Raw genomic sequence first — 20,425 nt, forward strand, 5'->3', positions numbered from 1 at the left:
ATTTGTTCACGAGGAAAAACCTCTGCTTACTGAGCTCTAAGTAAAGAACTCAAATTGACTGTAGCATATGCTCCTGTTTCTTTCCCAATTACATTTTTATTTAATTAATACATCAACCAAAAAAAGTTGAGGCAAAAACAGGTGAAACTATATTCTACTGTTGATGTTCCCGGAGGCCTTCCAAGTACACTTCCTTGAGTAAACTGCTTGCCTAAAAAAACAGCTAGATTTTCCAGACATGCAGATGTCTCTTTGTACTGCAATGTGAAACTCACTAAAATTTCACTACCAAAGGAGGTACCAAAACAACAGCTTTAAAAGAGGTTTGTTGCACAATCAGATAAAAAATAAATCATGTGGTTAGTAATGGTATTAAACTATCAAATGTTCCCAGTGACATGCTATTGAAAAAAACATTTCACTGGATTTAATGGCTTGACCAGTCTCCAAATTGTTGCATACAATCGCATTTCCGAGGGAGCATATTAGAGTGACATCTTCTGTATTGGATACACTTGTTTACTCTAAAGTCACGTTCGAACGCACAAGATTTCTGGATTTGAGAGTGGGGACTTTGGTAATCCCGCATAGCCACACGTCCCTGTCAAATCGTTGGTGAATGGAATCTGTTCGAGTGTGATGTGCTGTTTTGGCAAATCGTTGTTCTCCAAAGACTACAGGAACATAACTGTTAAATTGACCATGATGTTGTTACGTGTGGGGTTTCCAAAACTTTCTAAATCTGTTAAGATTTGGAAAATCTTGTAGTATGGCTCAGGCTTAAACCGAACATCGGCCGGAAGCTGCTGGATTGAATTGTAAAAGTAACCAAATAAAGAATCATTTTAAAAGGCTCGGTATGACACTATATTTGGGCGATTAAGCTCTATCATATTGTGATCATCAAAGTGACCAAAGTTATTTGCGTGCAAAAAGGAAGAGCTAGAATGGGATCTTCCTCTCCAGCTTCGTGACAGGTTAGCCACAAGACTTTAGACATGTGGATACGTTCTCTTTCCCACGTGCAAAGTGTAAACAGCGGAGTTTGCTTAAGTATTAGACCCTGAGGCATGCTTTAGGGGAAGGCAAAGTCATATAATCATACTTGGTATCGTCAACACAGCAATACTGAAAATCATGTGCTGCAGAAAAGCCTTTTCTTTAGCTCCATCTGGCATCACCATACTTCTAGGATACTTGTACTACTAAGCACTCAAAAATCCCATGTGCCGATATCCATACCTTATCTCAAGTTAAGCGTGGGGCCACAAGAACACCCGCGGTCTTGCATATCAAATGTTAATTTGTTCACAAGGAAAGATCTCTGCTAACTGAGCTCCAAGTAAAGAAGTCAAATTGCCTGTAGTGTATGCTTAAGTTTCTTTCTCAATTACATTTTTATTTAAATAACACCCGAACCAAAAAAAGTTGAGGCTAAAACCGGTGAAGCAATATTCTACTGTTGATGTTCCCAGAGGACTTCCAAGTACACTTCCTTGAGTAAATTGCTTGCCTAAAAAAAAACCAGCTAGATATTGCAGACATTCAGATGTCTCTTTGTGCTGCAATATGAAACTTATACGGTTATACTTATACGGCATTTTACAAATGCTGGATTTTAGCGGGTGATACCCGGTTTTTGTTGCAGTGGGAAAGGGGTATCACTTATAGAAAAGCAGACAGAGATTCACAGAGATGGTGTTTGTCCTTGTGAATTTTTGGTTTGAGGAGATTGTTGCACCGAGGTCTCTGATGCATCTTCAATAACATCAGCCATGATTTTTTGTTATATTTTCATTCCAAAAAAAAAAAAAAAAAAAAAAAGAAAAAACCCTTACTGTACTAGCACTGCTTGTTTCTAAAAAATGTTTAGCTGGCTGTGACCCGGGACATATATTTGGTTTGATACTGTGACAAATGTACTTAGTGTAAGTGGCCTTGGAAAAAAGTGTCTGCTAAATGAAGTAATGTCATGTCATGTCATGTCAATACAGCAACCATTTCACATTCTAAAGTGAAAATTGCAGCGCATAATGTAGCCGTAGGCAGTGAAAATACCGTCAGCGGTAAGATTCCATGTCCAGTTTTGGGAAGAATCTGCAGTTAAAGGGGTCCGATTATGCTCCTTTCCAAGAAGTTGATATAGGTCTCTGAGGTCCGGGAAACATGGGGTTTTTTTTGTTTGTTTTTTTGCTGAAAATACCACTCACAATACACCGATCAGCCACAAAATTAACCATTCAAGGTGAGATATATTAGGCAGCAAGTGAACACTCAGTTCATAAGTTGATGTGTTAGAAACGGGAAAAATGGGCAAGCGGATCAAGGATGGGCAAGAATCTGAGCAGCTTTGACTAGGGCCAAATTGTGATGGCAAGAGGACCGGGTTAGCACATCTCCAAAACGGCAGATCTTGTGGGGTGTTCCCAGTATTCAGTGGTTAGTACCTACCAAAAGTGGTCCAAGGAAGAACAACCGGTGAACCAGCAAGAGGGTCATGGGTGCCCAAGGCTCATTGATACATATGGGGAGCCAAGGCAAGCCCATCTGGTCCTATCCCACAGAAGAGCCATTGTGCCACAAATTATTGAAAAAGTTAATGCTAGCTACGATAGAAAGATGTAAGAACACACGCATTACGCAGCCCCATACACAGCTTACTGAGTATGAGGATGCATAGCTGCAGACCGGTCAGAGTGCCCATACTGACCCCTGTTCACCACCGAAGCGCCTACAATGGGCAAGTCAGCATCAAAACTGGACCATGAAGCATGGAAAGGGAAGGGAAGGGAAGGCAGGCTGGCTGAGGCAGTGTGATGCTCTGGGCAATGTTCTGCTGGGAAACCTTGGGTCCTGGCATTCATGTGGATGTTACTTTGACACGTACAACCTACCTAAACATTGTTTCAGACAGAGTACACCCCTTCATGTCAACAGTATTCCCTGATGAGGACAATGTGCCCTGCCACACTGCTAAAACTGTTCAGGAATGGTTTGAGGAACATTACAAAGAGTTCAAAGTGTTTCCTTGGCCTCCAAATTCCCCAGATCTCAATCCGATGGAGCATCTGTGGAATGTGCTGGAACAACAAGCCCACTTACTGGACTTAAAGGATCTGCTGCTAACATCTTGGTGCCAGATACTACAGGACACCTTCAGGGGTCTTGTGGAGTCCATGCCTCAATGGGTCAGAGCTGTTTTGGCGGCACAAGGGAATCTACACAATATTAGGCAGGTGGGATTAATGTTGTTGCTGATTGGTGTATACATTCTAAAACATCCTGTTCCAGGACAGTGTGCTTCTGGGGGGTGGCGCCACCCTCCTGAGGCCCCTAGATCTGGGAACCAATGGAGTTAAAACACAAGTTCCAAGCTGGGTTTTGTGAGCCAATGTGGTTTGATCTTTACTTCTGGGTTCTGTTGTATTGTCTATAAACTTTCACTGATTTCCCCTAATCAGTCCACCAAAATCTGTTTCTGAACAAATTTTAGGCAAGAAATAAGCAATCCAGTTGCTGAATCTTCACTCATATTAGATCTACAAGGCCTAATTTAAAAGTTTGTTCTGACCTTTGTTGCCAACACCGGCCCTGGGACACGGTACGCGGTTTTTCTTATTAAGTCTATTTGGACATGAACATGGACATGTTCGTGGACCCCAGAGGAGCACTGCATTCCCCGGTCACAGGTTTGTTTTGTAAACCTCTTGAATCTTGAATCGAGTTGTCTGAATTCCAAAAGAGCAAGCACAACAAAAGGAGGTGTCCATCTTGGTTTTTGTGTTGTAGTGGAATGCAGTCAACTTGGGTATGAAGTCATTCCTAGCTTCGACTTCCGAGGTAAATGGAACGTACCATAATTCTACTCAAGCTCCAATTAGGAAGGGGCTTCAAATCTGAACGGGTTGTTTCACCACATGATTTCTGAAATAGACAGGTCACAAAAAACTGACTGAGTTGTCTATTTCACAGTTTGTGCGTTAGTAAGCCCATCAGAGCCGGGAAATGTATGTATGTGCACAAGCACTGAAAAAATTAGTTTTTCCATAATAGGTTCCCTTTAAGGCAAAGCCTGTTTAGTTGCTAAACCCTGTCAGCTTTTCATTTAGCTAGTCTTGGGAGCCTTCTTTGCAGCGTGTTGCAAGTGCAAGGCAAAAGGCAAAAGTTATTTCTGTATTGCAATATCCTGCAATGTACGACGTGATTATGTCTTTCTTGGTCAAAGAAGCTGAAAACTGCAAACTAGTCGTAAACTAAAAAATAGTGGTATTTAGTTAGTTATAGTTGTTTGATTTCCTACATATTTTCGGATGCAACAACAACAACAGCAAAAAAAAGACCATCCATGCATGTTGTTTGTTTATTGAGCGTCTCAATAAATATTTGAAAGGAAATATATTTGTACACTCAATTCAAAACCATTTGTTGAAGAGGAATGAGAAAGTCATCAGGTTACATTCCTGAGAAAGATCAATCAAAATGACGAGATGATATTACCAGGACTAATTAGTAGGGATGCTACAGTGAGGAATTTTTCCCACCGCTAATTAGCTCATCACAATACCGGTGTTAACGGTAACACTGGACATTTTACAACACGGGTGGGTGCTTGGGGTACTCAAAAGTGTCCCTGTTATACACGGGTGCTAATTACAAGTGGAGGGAGACAGGTCCCGTTCTATACCTGATCAAAGGTCTCCTATAGCCTCCTCTCCTCCCGTGATAAGCAGACTGTGCTGCGACTCTGCTGTGCGTGCACAAGCAGCCACTTACACTTTTGTAGCATCCGACTAACTATTCATAACACGCTTACAAATTTGTTTTTTTATTTGATAAATGTCGGCGCTGATATGCAAAACTAAATGGGTTTTATTTTGCGGGCAGGTGGGCGGGCGGACGTATGGACGGATATTTTAAATATTTTGTCGTCCCCGAAGTGAGGATCGGCATGCTTGCAGGACATGCTGGACTGGGCAAGACGAGCCCGATACGCAAGCCGCCGGACACGTCACGGCAGGAGCGCACTTAAGCACCGAACTTCGGCCTATATTTAAATTGGCCTGCGAGCAATTGATTGAACATTTTGGCCCACGAGCCACCTTTTGTTTAAAACTGTAATTAAATACACACCAACCGGCGCTATTTTGCCTCCACCTGCCTCCTCTTCCTCATTCCCTGGCCCTGTACCAGAACACCCCCCCACAGCCAGCAAACTTTTTTTTGGTATGTGTACTCTTTTTTTCCAGCCTAACTGGGCGCCGTGCCATGGAGTTCTGAGGTGCCTGCCATGTAGCAGGCACCTGTAGCAGGGGGACAATTTTCCGGGTGAATTACAGTATTTAGCAGTCCTTCGGATTACATTTTTCACAGAACATCACACTCACCATATGGAGTTCCCAGACCGAACTCCGTTGCTGCATCTTGCATGTACTGACCAAGCAACTCTGGGTTGGTAATTCTGGACGGAGCCTTCCTGTCGAGCTTCTCGTAGAGGAACTCCTCGATTCGGGCACCTGTGAAGGAGGACGTGGGGGTTTAATGGCATGACTTCAAAACAGAGTACAATGACACACAAACAGGTAAATCTAAACTTAAATATGTCACACAGCAAACAATACATGATAAGTGGGTTACCCGTCTACCATGTTGTCATAACCATCATAATGATGAATGACACTAATCCATGAGTCACCGTAATGATTCATAGAGGAGATTACATAACCACACAATCACTCCATGCCACACTAAAGCTGGGACCACATTCAGTGCCCCCCCAACACACAAACAGTTATATCTAAACTTAAATATGTCACACAGCAAACAATACGCGACAACCTGTCTACCATGTTGTCATTACCATTATAATGATGAATGACACTGATCCATGAGTCGCGGTAGTGATTCGTTGCTAAATCCACCTTGAAACTCACGTAATGTGGCGCAGGCATTAGCTAGATGAATCTAATACCAATTGGCATAATGGGGGGGCATTCATAGCTTTGCCCAAAGAGGATAACTCTTTGCCCATGCTGGTCAAGACTAGCTCAGGAGAGAGAGAGTGACTGGATTTACAGTAGATCTACAATCTTAATTGAGAGCTTTTGATTACAGTGTCAAGAATTGGTTGAGAACCAGCTGTCTTTGATCAAACGGTAAAAAAGATTGTGAATTTACCTGGTCCGTTTCATTTCTACCGACCACATCTCTATGCTAATATCAGTCCAGGGTGCAAAGCAGAAGGCATATACAATACTCACCAGTGTGATCAACTGTAGCATGGAGAATTAAAAAGTCACAAGTTAGATGCCCTCTAATCTCTGAGGCAACCTTGTATATATATATTGATACCAAACTACTTCCAACAGAGTGTCTTATGGTCTTGTGAAATACAATTGGGTGTTGACTTTAGAACCTTAACTGGTAAGTTTGCCTTGATATACCACTGTTTAACCACGCCAGAGGGAACGAATGAATTGTTCCAAGTTCAGGTTTAGTTTCCGACTCACTTGGGTTAGGCTGCAGCAAAACCTCTGTCTGCTTAAATATTTTCTCGGTCCAGGTTTTGGTGTAATCAGCCCGTCTCAGCAGGTTCTCAAAATTAGCATCTAGCTCGGTCTTCTCGGCCTGGCCCAGCTTCTCTTCTGTGAACTGGGGCAGATGAAATGGGAGACGTCAAGAAATGATATGAACACCTTTACCTCCGCTCAACACTTTTTCCGTTTAAATCCGGTTGATAGCACCGCAGCCAGCTGTCAATTCTGAAGTTTTAGGCAAGGCAAATGTATTTGTAAAGCACACACATAATGGGTTTCATAAAAGTAAAGAGAAAGTAAAGAGCATAGAAGTGAAAAACATATAAAAAGAGACACTAAAGTTACAAAAAGTTTAAGACACCCACACTCACTTGGTAATTAATGACTAAGACCCAACTATAAACTCAGTAGGGCTGTTTTCTACACACTTAAAAGTGGTAATCCATAAATCCATGAGTGTTGGGTGGATTACGCTTCAACTTTTTTACCCCCATCATCGTGGTTTGGGTACAGTCAAATTGTTGTCTCAAAAGTATGGCTTCTTTTGACCGACTGATTTGTTTTTTTGCCTTGGTCACTTCCAGTTTTCCTTGGTCACTTCCAGTTTTCCTTGGTCACTTCCAGTAAGGAGGGTATTTATTTATCTGAGGGTGCTGTTGTTTTTTAGTGAATGGCCATCAATAGTTTCCTCATCACAGCTAACTACACTGATACATCACATCCACTTCTTACGCTTGCACGATCTTTGCATTGATGCAAACCAAGGCAATGCGGGAAAGGTGGACCCCGCCACCGAAAAATGGAGAACAGCTTATATTATGCGAACATGCATTACACAAATACATTAAATGGCTGTTTCTTATGAAGTGTCGGCTGAGTAAAGTATAAAATACGAGATTTTTCATAAACAAAATAATATCAGGGATTACCACTTTAAACATGAAAGAACACCAGTTTTCGATCGCCCTGCAAATGTCGATCTCCTCATAGCTAACCTAAACATTAACAAGCTAGCAAGCTAGCGTCGCCAATCTACATGTAGCGACGTGCTTCTGCTGGATGCTCAACTTTTTTGGCAATCGCGGATAGTTGAATTTTGTCACCTGCACAGCTCTTGTTAAAAACATTCCGGCGTCGGAGGCCAGTTTCTTCACGTTGAAATCCATTCTCTGTGTGTGCTAACGCTAACTTCAGTCCCTGCTGCATCTGTGGACGGCACTCTGGTGTCTGGTGAGCAGCAGGCAGGTCGACCAGGCAGCGGTGCCCGGCCCCAAAGCGGCGCCGCCGGTTTATCTACACAGCGTAATCTGAGATCACGTCAAATCCAGCGACTAACGACGAGACAATCGTCGTGACGTACGAAGTGAAGAAAGATTCGAATCTTTTTTTCAGATTCGGTTCTCAAGTCACACAGTAAAAAGAGTTCGAGGCAGAAGAGTCGGTTGGTTCTCACAACAAGCATCCTGTTCGGTCACATTTGAGAATGCAGAAGAATCTTTTAGTGTCATTCTCTCAAAAATATTTATTTTGGCAGGGAAATGCAATATTAATTACGCAGAAAGCTTTGGACTTTGATGAAGCCCTCTGTGATTCTTTTCAGTTAGTGAGTCATATAAAAGCTATTTAAAAAAACATTGAGTCATTTCAAATCATGAACCATCATTGTGGAGGAACATTGAGAGGAAATGTTTCTGTCGCTATGGTTACTACAAGCTTCAAATTTAGGACTATCGTTCACAAGGATCATCTTTCAGGCCATAAATACTTCTGGAGAACTCGGCTGTGAAGGCTGTAATAAATCAAGATGAAATACTCAAATACTCGACTGTAGTGCCATGTATAAACTTAATATTTATTAATTTAACATTATTTTATAATTACAAATATATTTACCATCCTCAACTTTAGCTGTTTTGTCTCTGATGTCTGTGTTATTGAATGCATCAAGGGCCGTTAAGTCAAGCTCCTTTTAAAGACACAAATTTTGCTTGGAAAACTGTATGTTTGTAAGTAGGCTATTTAACATTAGTCATACAAACCTATGCAGAACAAAATAAATAAATACAATCCCAGCTGTATTCTGTCCTTATACGTTTGCCACTATTGTTCAGCAAGGTCACGAATGATGAAAACCAACATTTCATTAAGGTCTGGGTTAAGAAATAGCAAACCTATCTATTCATTCAAAGTTGTAATTGGCCCAGGTCACTAATGATCCTGAAACTGTTTTACTGGGCTGTCTGAACACTTCAACAGTGAGTTTTGAGATGCAGCCTAGTTTGAATATTTAGAGTACGGTTTAGAGTTTACAGACTTGGTTGCCTGAGTTGTGGGTCTATTCAATTTATCACGTATGCAGTAGACCGAAGACCATATAGACACTTTTTTTTATCCATCTATTATTTACCGAACATGTTAATTTTTGTCATTGTACAATGTATGAAAATGCAAATTGGAGGTCAAGAAATAAGCTTTCAGTAAACAGATTCCATGTCACAATTGACACCAAAATTGTGTATTGTTTGAATTGTTTAGGTATGGATTTGCTCTCATGTATACAGATATAACAACATAATTTATGCAAAAAGATACTTTAACTCAAGCTCAATAAAATTCAAGAGAACAAAAGGAAATATGGATACAAAAAAACAGCACAGCATCTCTTGCAGCTTCAACGCAAATTATTTGCTTCCTCCGACTTCCTACTGAGTGTGGCTTTGCACCCACTGGCAGAATCTCTCAGAGTAGACAGGGGGGCTGACTGTGGAGAACGCCCGACCAGGAAATCGAAGCCTCTTCCACAGATTCTCCAACCTTTTCCTCCAGCTGTAGACTGTGAAGATGTCAATAATTCCCACAAAGTATCGGCTGTCCGGCCCATCAATGACGTGAACCGAGTTCTTGGAATTAGGAAGCAGTCTACGATGGTGGGCCTGGAACTCTTGCAGTTCTGATTCAGGGCTAGATCTCGCTGCACTGCACTTCATCTCTTGGAGGGGAATTCTATCGCCAGTGTTCTCTCCCGAGGCCTGTGGTGGAGGATCTGATGCAGTGTCTGTATCCTGAACCGTCCGGGCTGATTTTTCCTCGAGTAAGGGAATGGTAGGGGGATGTGCTTCTCTGGGACTGTCATCTAGGTCCATGGACCTGGAGCAAAAAAGTCACAAGAACTTCAGGGGATATTAGGGCAACATAAGGCTATCAAATAGAGAAAAAAAGATAACATGTTATTTGTCTAAATTGCATTGAGTTCGCTAAGTAGCCATCCTGTGGCAGGTCCAGTGGCACGTTGGCGCAGTGCATTGCACTGCTGCCTCACAGCAAGAAGGGGCGCCTGGGGCGCTGTTGGCACCACTCTCCGGGGCCGGTTATTTCCAAAATAGGAGCCTTTCTGTGTGGAGTTTGCATGTGCTCACACGGGGTTTCCTCCACCTAACGTCAGTAAGGACCCCCACCAAAAACATGCATACATCATCGTCTGACCTGCGATGGACACTCCCGGTCCCCGGGCCCGATTGCTGCCCACTGCGCCTGGCTGCCCCCCCGGAGGAAGGACAAGCCAGGATGGGTTAAATGTAGGGGCCTCATTTCACCGGCCACCATCCAAAGTGTGTGTGCATGTAGTGTGCTGTGTTGCGTAATAATTAAAAGATTCTTCTTCTTTTGTGGCTTCTAGGTTAATTGTAGGGATTAGAGAACAATCTTATGAGCAGGGGCGGACTTTACCATTAGGAAAGTTAAGCAACTGCCAGGGGCCCCGAAAAAGGCATCATAGCACATACACCATTGATTTTTGGAGGCTGTTAACGCATGCTGTGTGCATGTGTGTATACCTACTTTGTAGTGCGAATAATGAGGTTTGCAAATGAGCGTTTCCTGTCAAGTTCATCTTGGTGCAGGGGTTGATGTGCCAGAAGGAGACTGTAATCGAGGACATTTAGCCCGCGCAGAAAGGTACTGTCAATTTTCACCTGCTCAACAAACCAGGATCCCTGATTGCCTGATGACAGAAATGGGGGTTTTTTTCAAATCAGAAGAAAACAGGTGGGGTTTATTTATTGATGTGGAAAAAAAAAAATATATATATATATATTTATATATATATATATATATATCAGTGTAACACTCATGGGCTTTGTATTGTATGTACTGTATTTAGCCTCAAACAAAGCAGACCCTTACCCAGTGTAATGTGCTGTCCTTCAAAGTTATTGTCTTTCAGCACCTTAATAATCCGGCTTCCCTCTGCAGCAGAGTTGGTCCATCTTCCCACCTCACAGCCTTTGATGTCATATCTACAGTGGGGCAAAAAAGTATTTAGTCAGCCACCAATTGTGCAAGTTCTCCCACTTAAAAAGATGAGAGAGGCCTGTAAATTTCATCATAGGTAAACCTCAACTATGAGAGACAAAATGAGAAAAAAAAAAATCCAGAAAATCACATTGTCTGATTTTTAAAGAATTTATCTGCAAATTATGGTGGTAAATAAGTATTTGGTCAATAACAAAAGTTAATCTCAATACTTTGTCATATACCCTTTGTTTGCAATGACAGAGGTCAAATGTTTTCTGGAAGTCTTCACAAGGTTTTCACACACTGTTGCTGGTATTTTGCCCCATTCCTCCATGCAGATCTCCTCTAGAGCAGTGATGTTTTGGGGCTGTCGCTGGGCAACACAAACTCCCTCCAAAGATTTTCTATGGGGTTGAGATCTGGAGACTGGCTAGGCCACTCCAGGACCTTGAAATGCTTCTTACGAAGCCACTCCTTCGTTGCCCGGGCGGTGTGTTTGGGATGATTGTCATGCTGAAAGACCCAGCCACGTTTCATCTTCAATGCCCTTGCTGATGGAAGGAGGTTTTCACTCAAAATCTCACGATACATGTCCCCATTTATTCTTTCCTTTACACGGATCAGTCGTCCTGGTCCCTTGGCAGAAAAAACAGCCCCAAAGCATGATGTTTCCACCCCCATGCTTCACAGTAGGTATGGTGTTCTTTGGATGCAACTCAGCTTTCTTTCTCCTCCAAACACGACAAGTTGAGTTTTTACCAAAAAGTTCTATTTTGGTTTCATCTGACCATATGACCATATGACCCAATCCCCTTCTGGATCATCCAAATGCTCTCTAGCAAACTTCAGACGGGCCTGGACATGTACTGGCTTAAGCAGGGGGACACGTCTGGCACTGCAGGATTTGAGTCCCTGGCGGCGTAGTGTGTTACTGATAGTAGCCTTTGTTACTTTGGTCCCAGCTCTCTGCAGGTCATTCACTAGGTCCCCCCGTGTGGTTCTGGGATGTTTGTGCACCGTTCTTGTGATCATTTTGACCCCACGGGGTGAGATCTTGCGTGGAGCCCCAGATCGAGGGAGATTATCAGTGGTCTTATATGTCTTCCATTTTCTAATAATTGCTCCCAGTTGATTTCTTCACAACAAGCTGCTTACCTATGCAGATTCAGTCTTCCCAGCCTGGTGCAGGTCTATAATTTTGTTTCTAGTGTCCTTTGACAGCTCTTTGGTCTTGGCCATAGTGGAGTTTGGAGTGTGACTGTTTGAGGTTGTGGACAGGTGTCTTTTGTACTGATAACGAGTTCAAAGAGGTGCCATTAATACAGGTAAGGAGTGGAGGACAGAGGAGCCTCTTAAAGAAAAAGTTACAGGTCAGTGAAAGCCAGAAATCTTGCTTGTTTGTAGGTGACCAAATACTTATTTTACCGAGGAATTTATCAATTAATTCATTAAAAATCCTACAATGTGATTTCCTGGATTCTTTCCCCCCATTCTGTCTCTCATAGTTGAGGTATACCTATGATGAAAATTACAGGCCCCTCTCATCCTTTTAAGTGGGAGAACTTGCACAATTGGTGGCTGACTAAATACTTTTTTGCCCCACTGTAGGTTACCAAAAAGTCCAAAACTCATGTCTGATCTCAGGTGCCCCCACAGAGCGGGAACTGTTGATGTTTTTGGATCGATACACTCAGGAATTCATGCACAAAGAGGTCTGAGTGAAGACATTGAAGGGATACTACACTTTCTTTGTGTGAAATTAGATAGACTTACGATAGACTTTTTGTCCATCTTACCCAAAATCAGACAAAAGGTTAATATAATTTTCATCGCGTGAACCAAGATATTGACGGGTTGCATGCTAACCTTGTTAGCTCAGTACAAGACTGTACAGGGAATCAACTAGCCTAGCTGTTGTGAAATTATGGCAGCTACATTTGGAACTTTTTGACCACCTGCTGGGCACAATGCTTATCAATTTTGTGCAGTCGTGCTGCAGGGTTGCCAGTTCAGCTTAGTCAACTGAGTTTTGTTGACAGTAATGTTCTGACGCAAAGTATTGCAGTTCATACCTGGCAACCCCCAACGCACTTGAAGCGGTTCTCCACAGTGGCTAATGACTGCGCCAAGTGAGGGATAGTTAATAAATAATTCTGAATGTAAGTGTAATCTGGTGAATTTCCCAAAACCTGGATTATTCCTTTAATCGGAAACCATTTCTTGTGATCATACATGACTTATACTTGGTATACTATACACCGATAAGCCACAACATTAAAACCACCACTACCAACCACAAATATTGTGTTGCTCTCCCTCGTGCCACCAAAAAAGACTTCACATGACTTCCCAAGGTGTCCTTGGTATCTGGCACCAAGATGTTAGCAGCAGATGCTTTAAGTCCTGTAAGTTGCAAGGTGGGACCCCCATGGATTGGGCGGGGTTGTCCAATAGATCGGACCCTAACCCCGACCATCCACATGATTTAGAAGAAAACATGATTCATCAGACCAGGCCACCTTCTTCCATTGCTTCATGGTCCAGTTCTGACACTCACATACCCATTGTAGGCATTTTTGGCGGTAGACAGGGGCCAGCATTGGCACTTTGACCAGTCTGTGGATACGCAGCCCCATACGCAGCAAGCTGCGATGCACTGTGTGTTCTGACATCTTTCTATCATAGCAGCATTAACTTTTTCAGCAATTTGTGCTCCAGTAGCTCTTCTGTGGGATCGGACCAGATGGCCTAGCCTTCACTCCTCAAGTGCATCAATGAGCACATGGACACCCATGACCCTGTTACGGGTTCACCGGTTGTCCTTCCTTGGATCACTTTTGGTTGGTACTAACTGCTGAGTACCGGGAACACCCCACAAGACCTGCCATTTTGGAGATGCTCTGACCCAGTCATCTAGTCATCACAATTTTGCCCTTGTCAAAGACGCTCGCTCAGATCCTTAATCTTTCCCACTTTCCCCCTCTTCTAACACATCAACCTCAAGAACTGTCTGTTCACTTGCTGCCTAATATTACATTACATTTACATTTAGTCATTTAGCAGACGCTTTTATCCAAAGCGACTTACAATTATTCAAACACCGACGGACGCAGCCATCAGGAGCAATTAGGGGTTAAGTGTCTTGCTCAAGGACACTACAGCATGCTAGCAGGAGGAGCCTGGGATCGAACCAGGAACGTTTAGATTACTAGACGACCAGCTCTACCTCCTGAGCTACCGCCCCCACATACAATATACATCCCACCCCATAACAGGTGCCATTGATGATCAATGTTATTCACTTCAGTGGTTGGTTTTAATGTTATGGATGATCGGTGTATATTTTGGTGCTACAATGAGCTTTTCTTTTCCTAATAAGATATGTGGATGTACGGATATGTCGTGGGGACAATATATTATTATGGGTATCCTTTTAGAATGCAGAGGCACTTTTATTAGATCTTCCCTTATTGTGTGCGTTGCAGTTAACCTGGTGTATGTCAATTATACAAAGGTATATTTTATATAATTACGGATAGTATTCCCACGTCTATAACATTTTTATTTTTCAGATATAAATGTGTAACTGAGCAACATCTTGGCTGAAGTGGATAGAATCATGTGACGGTAACTGGATGGCTTATTATTTGGATGGCTTATTAAGGTTAGCCTTGCTAATTTATAACACAGGCCTTATTAAAATGTTGGTTACCATAATTTCTCACTGTTCATAGTACTGATGTAGCCAAGAGAGCTGATTTGTAGATGAATAAGAGATTTAACCTTTTTTTTTTAAATTTAAAAACATTTTCCCGATTGGACTGCATCTAAGAACGGCAAGAAACTGTGGCAGATGATGGGTGCCACCATTTTAATATGGCCTGGGTTAAAAATAAATGGCGATTAAATATCTGTATGCAAGTGTGAAGAAGAGCAAATCAGCACAAAACATCACTGTAGAAATAGTTATTAAAAGAGAGCTACTATGTAGACTTTTTTTTTTTAAGAAATATATTGCTACAATATAGATTTCTTCTTTAAGAATTGGAAGACTACAATGACATTTCACATAGAATAAATGTACCTGATGTTGATCCGCTCATCAGGGTAAAACACACTCTGCATCACAATGAAGTACTTCTGAAAAACAGCAGGTAACAGTGATTGTCTGTATTTATGAGCATTGGTGAAAACTGCTATTTTTCAATCTTGGTCTTGTTAAAGTGCCATTTGCCATAATTTATTAATTCTCTTAAATATCTCCTTTTCGAAAATGGGATGCTCATAATATTGTCAGGCATTCTTTACAGGTTGTGCTGAAAGAAATTGATTGCAAACAGTGTATTTTATTAGTTTTTTCTTTTGCACTTATACAAATCACCTCTTTGGCTTAATCTGAACTAATGACTCGAATCGGCGCTGATTAGTCCGACTCGAGGCAGGGAGTTGTTTTAATCTTTTGTCTGTCTTGCAGAGGGGATCGGCGCACGGACTCGTCAGCAGCCCAGCAGCGGAACGCCATTTCTCCTGCGCCCGAGATAATTATAATCAACTGCATTATGATAACAAGGGTTTAACCCATTTGTTATTTATACTTGTGGCCAGCGTACTTTATGTGTAAGGTGACATTAAAGACTCTCGCCATGTTGGTGCACAACGGCGAGAAAGACTCCGTCTCCCTCCCTAAACCCTTACCTGTGGGCAGAGACCCCCACAGTGATATTATCATTCAAAACATGTTAAACAAAATATACTAAGACACGTGTGACCATAATATGAGTTTCCTGTTTTCTAATATGAGAATTAGCGTGTTTGTATTTTTTATTTCTTAATAAAAATAAGTGTTTCACCTTAATTTGATTTGGGATGACAATCTTATGGACACCTGAAAGGAGAAAAGGGGTGGCCTCAGAATTGACATACATCATGTTTTGCCGGGATTGTTTTAGCTTTGACAGCTTTTACCTAGGAACCTGACCATCAGAGAATGGGGGTATTTCTCAAGATGGTCCAGGTATAGCTGCAGATTGGACAGAAGAAATGTGACCTCGCGCCGGCTCTGTGTCTTTAGGAAGAACCTCTTGTCATGTCTGGAGAGAGGAGCATGCGGTGCCAAACGTGAAACCGAGCAGTAAAATCTTGAAAATAAACAATAGATATCTTTTGATAAATTTAGATAAATGGAGTACCTGCACTTCCCTCAGTCACCGTTTAAATAGAATAGTCACATTTTGAGGCCAGATTTTTAGAAAAAAAAAAGTATTTCTCTCTTTCTCTCTCAAATAAAACGTATTAGTATGCAAATCAGTATGTGTATATACAGTATATGTATGGATATTTGTTTATCAGATTTTAATTCACTTTTTTTTTTTTTAATACTAACGTGATGAAAAAGTCAGCCTTGCTCTTAGAATTGCTAACAAACTGAAGATAGTATCCTTCTGAGGCGACAGAGATCTGATATTCCTCCTCCATGATGCCCTGGGAACACCTCAGGGAGGCGAACACCGGTCCGGCAAAAGTCTGCATCTCAAAGTCCTGGGGGGCAGGGGGGAAAGATCAGACCTGGATCAGTAGCGTGCATGGCAACATGTAGTTAACAGGACATAATTAGTTACAGAAATGTTTATAGCGGGAATGGCAATGAGAATGGCATGGAATGGCAATTCCATTTGCTTTTGTGGGATTGACGAAATTCAATCTGACATCTACCTGAATCATTGTGAGCTCACACTCCACCCTTTCTGACTCCCAACAGAACTGATTATATGATTCAAGTTGAAGAAATTGTGTAGTGCAGTGATTCTCAACCTGTTTCATATCAAGTACACTTCACTTTGTTGAAGAGGATTTTTATTGTTAGATATGATTTAGTCTAAAATTGTATGACTGTAATATGTTTAGGGAAATAACAATTAAAATAAATTATGGTGAAATTTAATTATTAGTCATTATTAGAACCTCTTGCAGGACCCCCGGCGGTTCCCGGACCTCACATTGAGGACCACTGGTGCTCTATACGCAATACGCAGATACTGGAAATGTCACAAATGTAAATAGCTATCTCCCCTGTCACATGAATTCACATGAAAACTGTGCTATATATAGATTTCATATGTGTTATATACTGTATGGGTTTCAAATGTGGTATACATGGGTTTCAAATGTGAATTAACACAAGCAAACTGGCCCAGAAGTACCAATGAATTGTCATGTGGTGGAACGGGAACTGAACGTGAACTTTTATGTTTAAATGAACCGTTTAAACATTTTATTTTTGGAAAAGTGTTCATCACAAGCTGTTTGAACGGTAAAGAGCAGTAAAATGCAATGCTTGCCTCCTGGACTTGAGTTTCCACCATTTTGAAGTGCTCTGGAGTGAGTTCATCCTTGATCATCCAAAAATAAATAAATCATATATAAATATAATTATCATCATCATTATTATTATTATTATTATTATTATTATTATTATTATTATTAATAATAATAATAATATAAAAAGTAGAAAGGCAAACACACTAATGAGTTTGTGGCTACAGAGAGTATCTATCATTGAAATTCTGAAGTACAGTGTCAAGTGTTCTCACTGGGCTCGGGGTGTCCATGCTGGTCTGGATGGCATCATGCAGGCCTCTTTTCATGACGGATGTAAGGAAGAAGAACTCGTGCTCTGGGTTAATCTCAAACACTCCCAGCATCCCCCAATGCTGTCTCAAATGCCACCACCGCCTTCTTATGGCTGTCCCAGAGGAGCCATTGCCCTTTCTTTGAGGCATCTGGAATGACTTTCCAGTGTCTTTCTTTTCAAAACAAAGCCAGAAAGTACACACACATACATTACAGCAATGGCAATTTGAATATTATCATTATTTTTAATTATTATTACATACGTTTCATTTGTGAGCAGTCATTCCTTTAAAAGCTTAAATAAGTACAGTAGCAATTAAGTCTTGCACTCATGTCATGAGGTAACCCACTTTGCTTTGTAGATATCAGATGTACATATACATAAGATCTCTCTTTCTACAGACAGACAGACAGACAGACAGACAGGCAGACAGGCAGACAGGCAGACAGAGAAACTGAAAGGGAAATGCCTCTTACCTGATTGCCAGTCGTTGTTAGTTTCCAAAGTCCGGTTGGACAAGACAAGAGATTAAAGTCAGAGGGGCTTATACTGCAATACAATAAACCAATGCAGATTTATCTTTGTAATTCAACTTCAACCTTGTCTTCAGCGTCACCGACAGTCAGCCTTGTAGGACTGCCGCATTCCAGGCAGGTTAGACAAGCTTTGCAGGTTGTGTCACACCTAAAACAGGAAAGGTGTACGAGTACGGTATGGGTGTGGCCTTCTAATACTACAGAGGGAAAGCTAAGATATGAGGGGAAATGTTGGTCAATAGGTTGAGTAAAAAAAAAAACTAAAAAAAAAAAAACGATTACAGACTGTAGACCAGGGGTGGGCAAACTTTTTGGCTCGAGGGCCACATTTAGTTTTTAAAACTGACTGACGGGCCAGACCATTAGTAGGGGTGGTGAAAAATTATCAAGTATAAAGTGTAAAATATATGTGAAATCAATTTCTTCATACCATTTTTTAATTCACAAATTAATTTTTAAATAAAAACTACAACAACTCACCATTGATGGATTTAATGAGAACACTGTTGCTGGTCACCCACTTTTTCCGGCGCATCAAAATCTGGTGCAATTTTCGTTTTGAAAATTCGTAGGATAGCGCTCAGGTGTAAATCAGTAGGCTGGGCTCTGTGGCGTCTTTTGTTTATGTTCATCACACTGAACATCTGTTCACACAGATGGGTAGAACCAAATAACACCAGCCTCCTCTGTGCCAACTGTTGGATGTTTGAAAACTTTGTCTCATTCAGTGAAGCATAAAACGTATCCAGTTTGACGGAGTTGAACTTCTCCTCTGGGAGAGAGTCAGACTGGAGATCAAAAGCTCCAACTCTAATTCCTGTGGCGCTGCCTCATAATCCAATGACAGGAGACATGACGCCAGCTGAAGCGACCTCTCAAACTTTTCAAAATCAGAGAATCGACGGCAGAATTCTCCATGCAGGTCGTCCAGCGATTTACTGTATTTGCTCACATGTTGGGGGGCTTCTTTCAGTGGTGCTAGCATGGGGAAATGCACAAATGATTTAGAGAACAAAGTCAATTTTACCATGTAGGCTTTCACGTTTGAATACATGTAGTGTACAAACTGATCTTTCTCTTGTAGCTTTATGTTCAGCTAATTCTCATTTCATGTTCATGTTCTCTATAGGGGATGGTGGCTCAGGAGGTAGAGCTGGTGGTCTAGTGATCTAAAGGTTGCTGGTTTGGTCCCAGGCTCCTCCTGCTAGCATGCTGTAGTGTCCTTGAGCAAGACAATTAACCCCTAATTGCTCCTGATGGCTGCATCCGTCGGTGTTTGAACAATTGTAAGTTGCTTTGGATAAAAGCGTCTGCTAAATGTAATGTAAATGTAATGTTCTCATTTGTGCCAGTATGTATGTGGCTTAGGGTATTCTTCTTAACATGTTTTGAATGACAGGAATATCACATTGTTTTACAATTACAACATCCAAAGAGTAACATTGGAAGCATTGAAACTCCCTGTTTCTTGTCTCTGACCTTTTTGAAATACAGTATGAAGCCAAATTAGCTGATTTGCAAAAGTCAGTTACAAATCAATAATGGGAACCAACATTTTTACAGGTTGAAAAACGGTGACCTTATCCATTAAAAAAAAAAAAGCATTCGTTTTCGGGTGTGTAGAGAATTGTTACTGCAGTGAACAGCTCTGGCTTGAATTCTGTGTCTAATGTTCAGCCTACTGAGCTTTTGGAATGCCTGGAATGACCCATCGCTCTAATTCTAATTACTCCCCCAACTTTCACCATGGTGCAAAGTTCTTCCAGTTTTCATTACCGCCGTTCCTTTAAAGACAACTTGCCTCCGCCATAGCATGCCAGCACACGCCAGCACACGCCGTAGACATGGACTCTCAAACTGCTCTGCTGGCTTTAGTGGTGTGTTTAAGATGCGTCTCCCTGTGTCTGTCTGCTGAGACAGGCTGCTTCAAAGTCAACAGCTGCAAATGCATCATGAAGGACGGCACGGGCGTGATAAACCTCCAGGCCGTGGGAGATCCGGAAGACTTCAGGGGATGCCTGAGGCCCCTGCCGCCATCGAACACCCCCCCCAACACGGATATCTTCCTACGCTTCAGCCCCTGCCAGCCTCTCTCGGAACTGGAGGACCTCGCAGTAACTGACTGCAAAAACGTTGCCGCCTGCCTCATCATCAGGTAGGCCACGGTGATTCATTCTGCTTTTGCATAGGTAGGTCAGTGAACAGGATGGATTTATTACACATAATTCTCCCTTACAGAATTACCAAATCTGATTGGAATATCATGACATAACCATACATAATATTACTCATTGCAGACTAACTTTACAAATACAATACATTTGCCTTGGAGAAAAACAGAACAATAGTTCAGGTTTGGTCCCTCAGTTATTGTTCAATTCTCATTATTCTCATGTTCATTATTCTCATATGGCGAAGACACAGCATAAAGG

At 41.7% G+C, this 20,425-nt stretch overlaps 2 protein-coding genes across 2 annotated transcripts in view; both read right to left on the reverse strand.

Annotated features, from left to right (window-relative positions):
- The window catches only part of LOC307232274 (endophilin-B2-like), a 44,737-nt gene extending 36,941 nt beyond the window's left edge, over positions 1-7,796 (reverse strand). Inside the window, exons 1-3 of the mRNA XM_080003216.1 lie at positions 7,637-7,796; positions 6,507-6,648; positions 5,385-5,513 (exon numbers count right to left, since the gene is read on the reverse strand). Coding sequence (XP_079859342.1) covers positions 5,385-5,513; positions 6,507-6,648; positions 7,637-7,699 — 334 coding nt within the window. The 5' untranslated portion in view covers positions 7,700-7,796. The remainder of the gene's footprint in view (positions 1-5,384; positions 5,514-6,506; positions 6,649-7,636) is intronic.
- A 1,439-nt stretch (positions 7,797-9,235) lies between these two features.
- LOC307232807 (phosphatidylinositol 4-phosphate 5-kinase-like protein 1) lies at positions 9,236-18,050 on the reverse strand (the record flags this gene model as incomplete). The annotated part of the gene is made up of 10 exons (XM_080003981.1): positions 17,934-18,050; positions 17,417-17,629; positions 17,165-17,215; positions 16,210-16,364; positions 15,792-15,916; positions 15,677-15,711; positions 14,911-14,966; positions 10,716-10,828; positions 10,371-10,533; positions 9,236-9,680 (listed from the first exon to the last, which is right to left on the reverse strand). The coding sequence occupies exons 2-10, from the start codon at positions 17,603-17,605 to the stop codon at positions 9,236-9,238; spliced, it is 1,332 nt and encodes a 443-aa protein (XP_079860107.1). The 5' UTR covers positions 17,606-17,629; positions 17,934-18,050.
- Positions 18,051-20,425: the final 2,375 nt, after the last annotated feature.

The sequence above is a fragment of the Zeus faber genome (genome assembly GCF_960531495.2).
Source record: "Zeus faber genome assembly, chromosome: 7".
Classification (NCBI taxonomy): domain Eukaryota; kingdom Metazoa; phylum Chordata; class Actinopteri; order Zeiformes; family Zeidae; genus Zeus; species Zeus faber.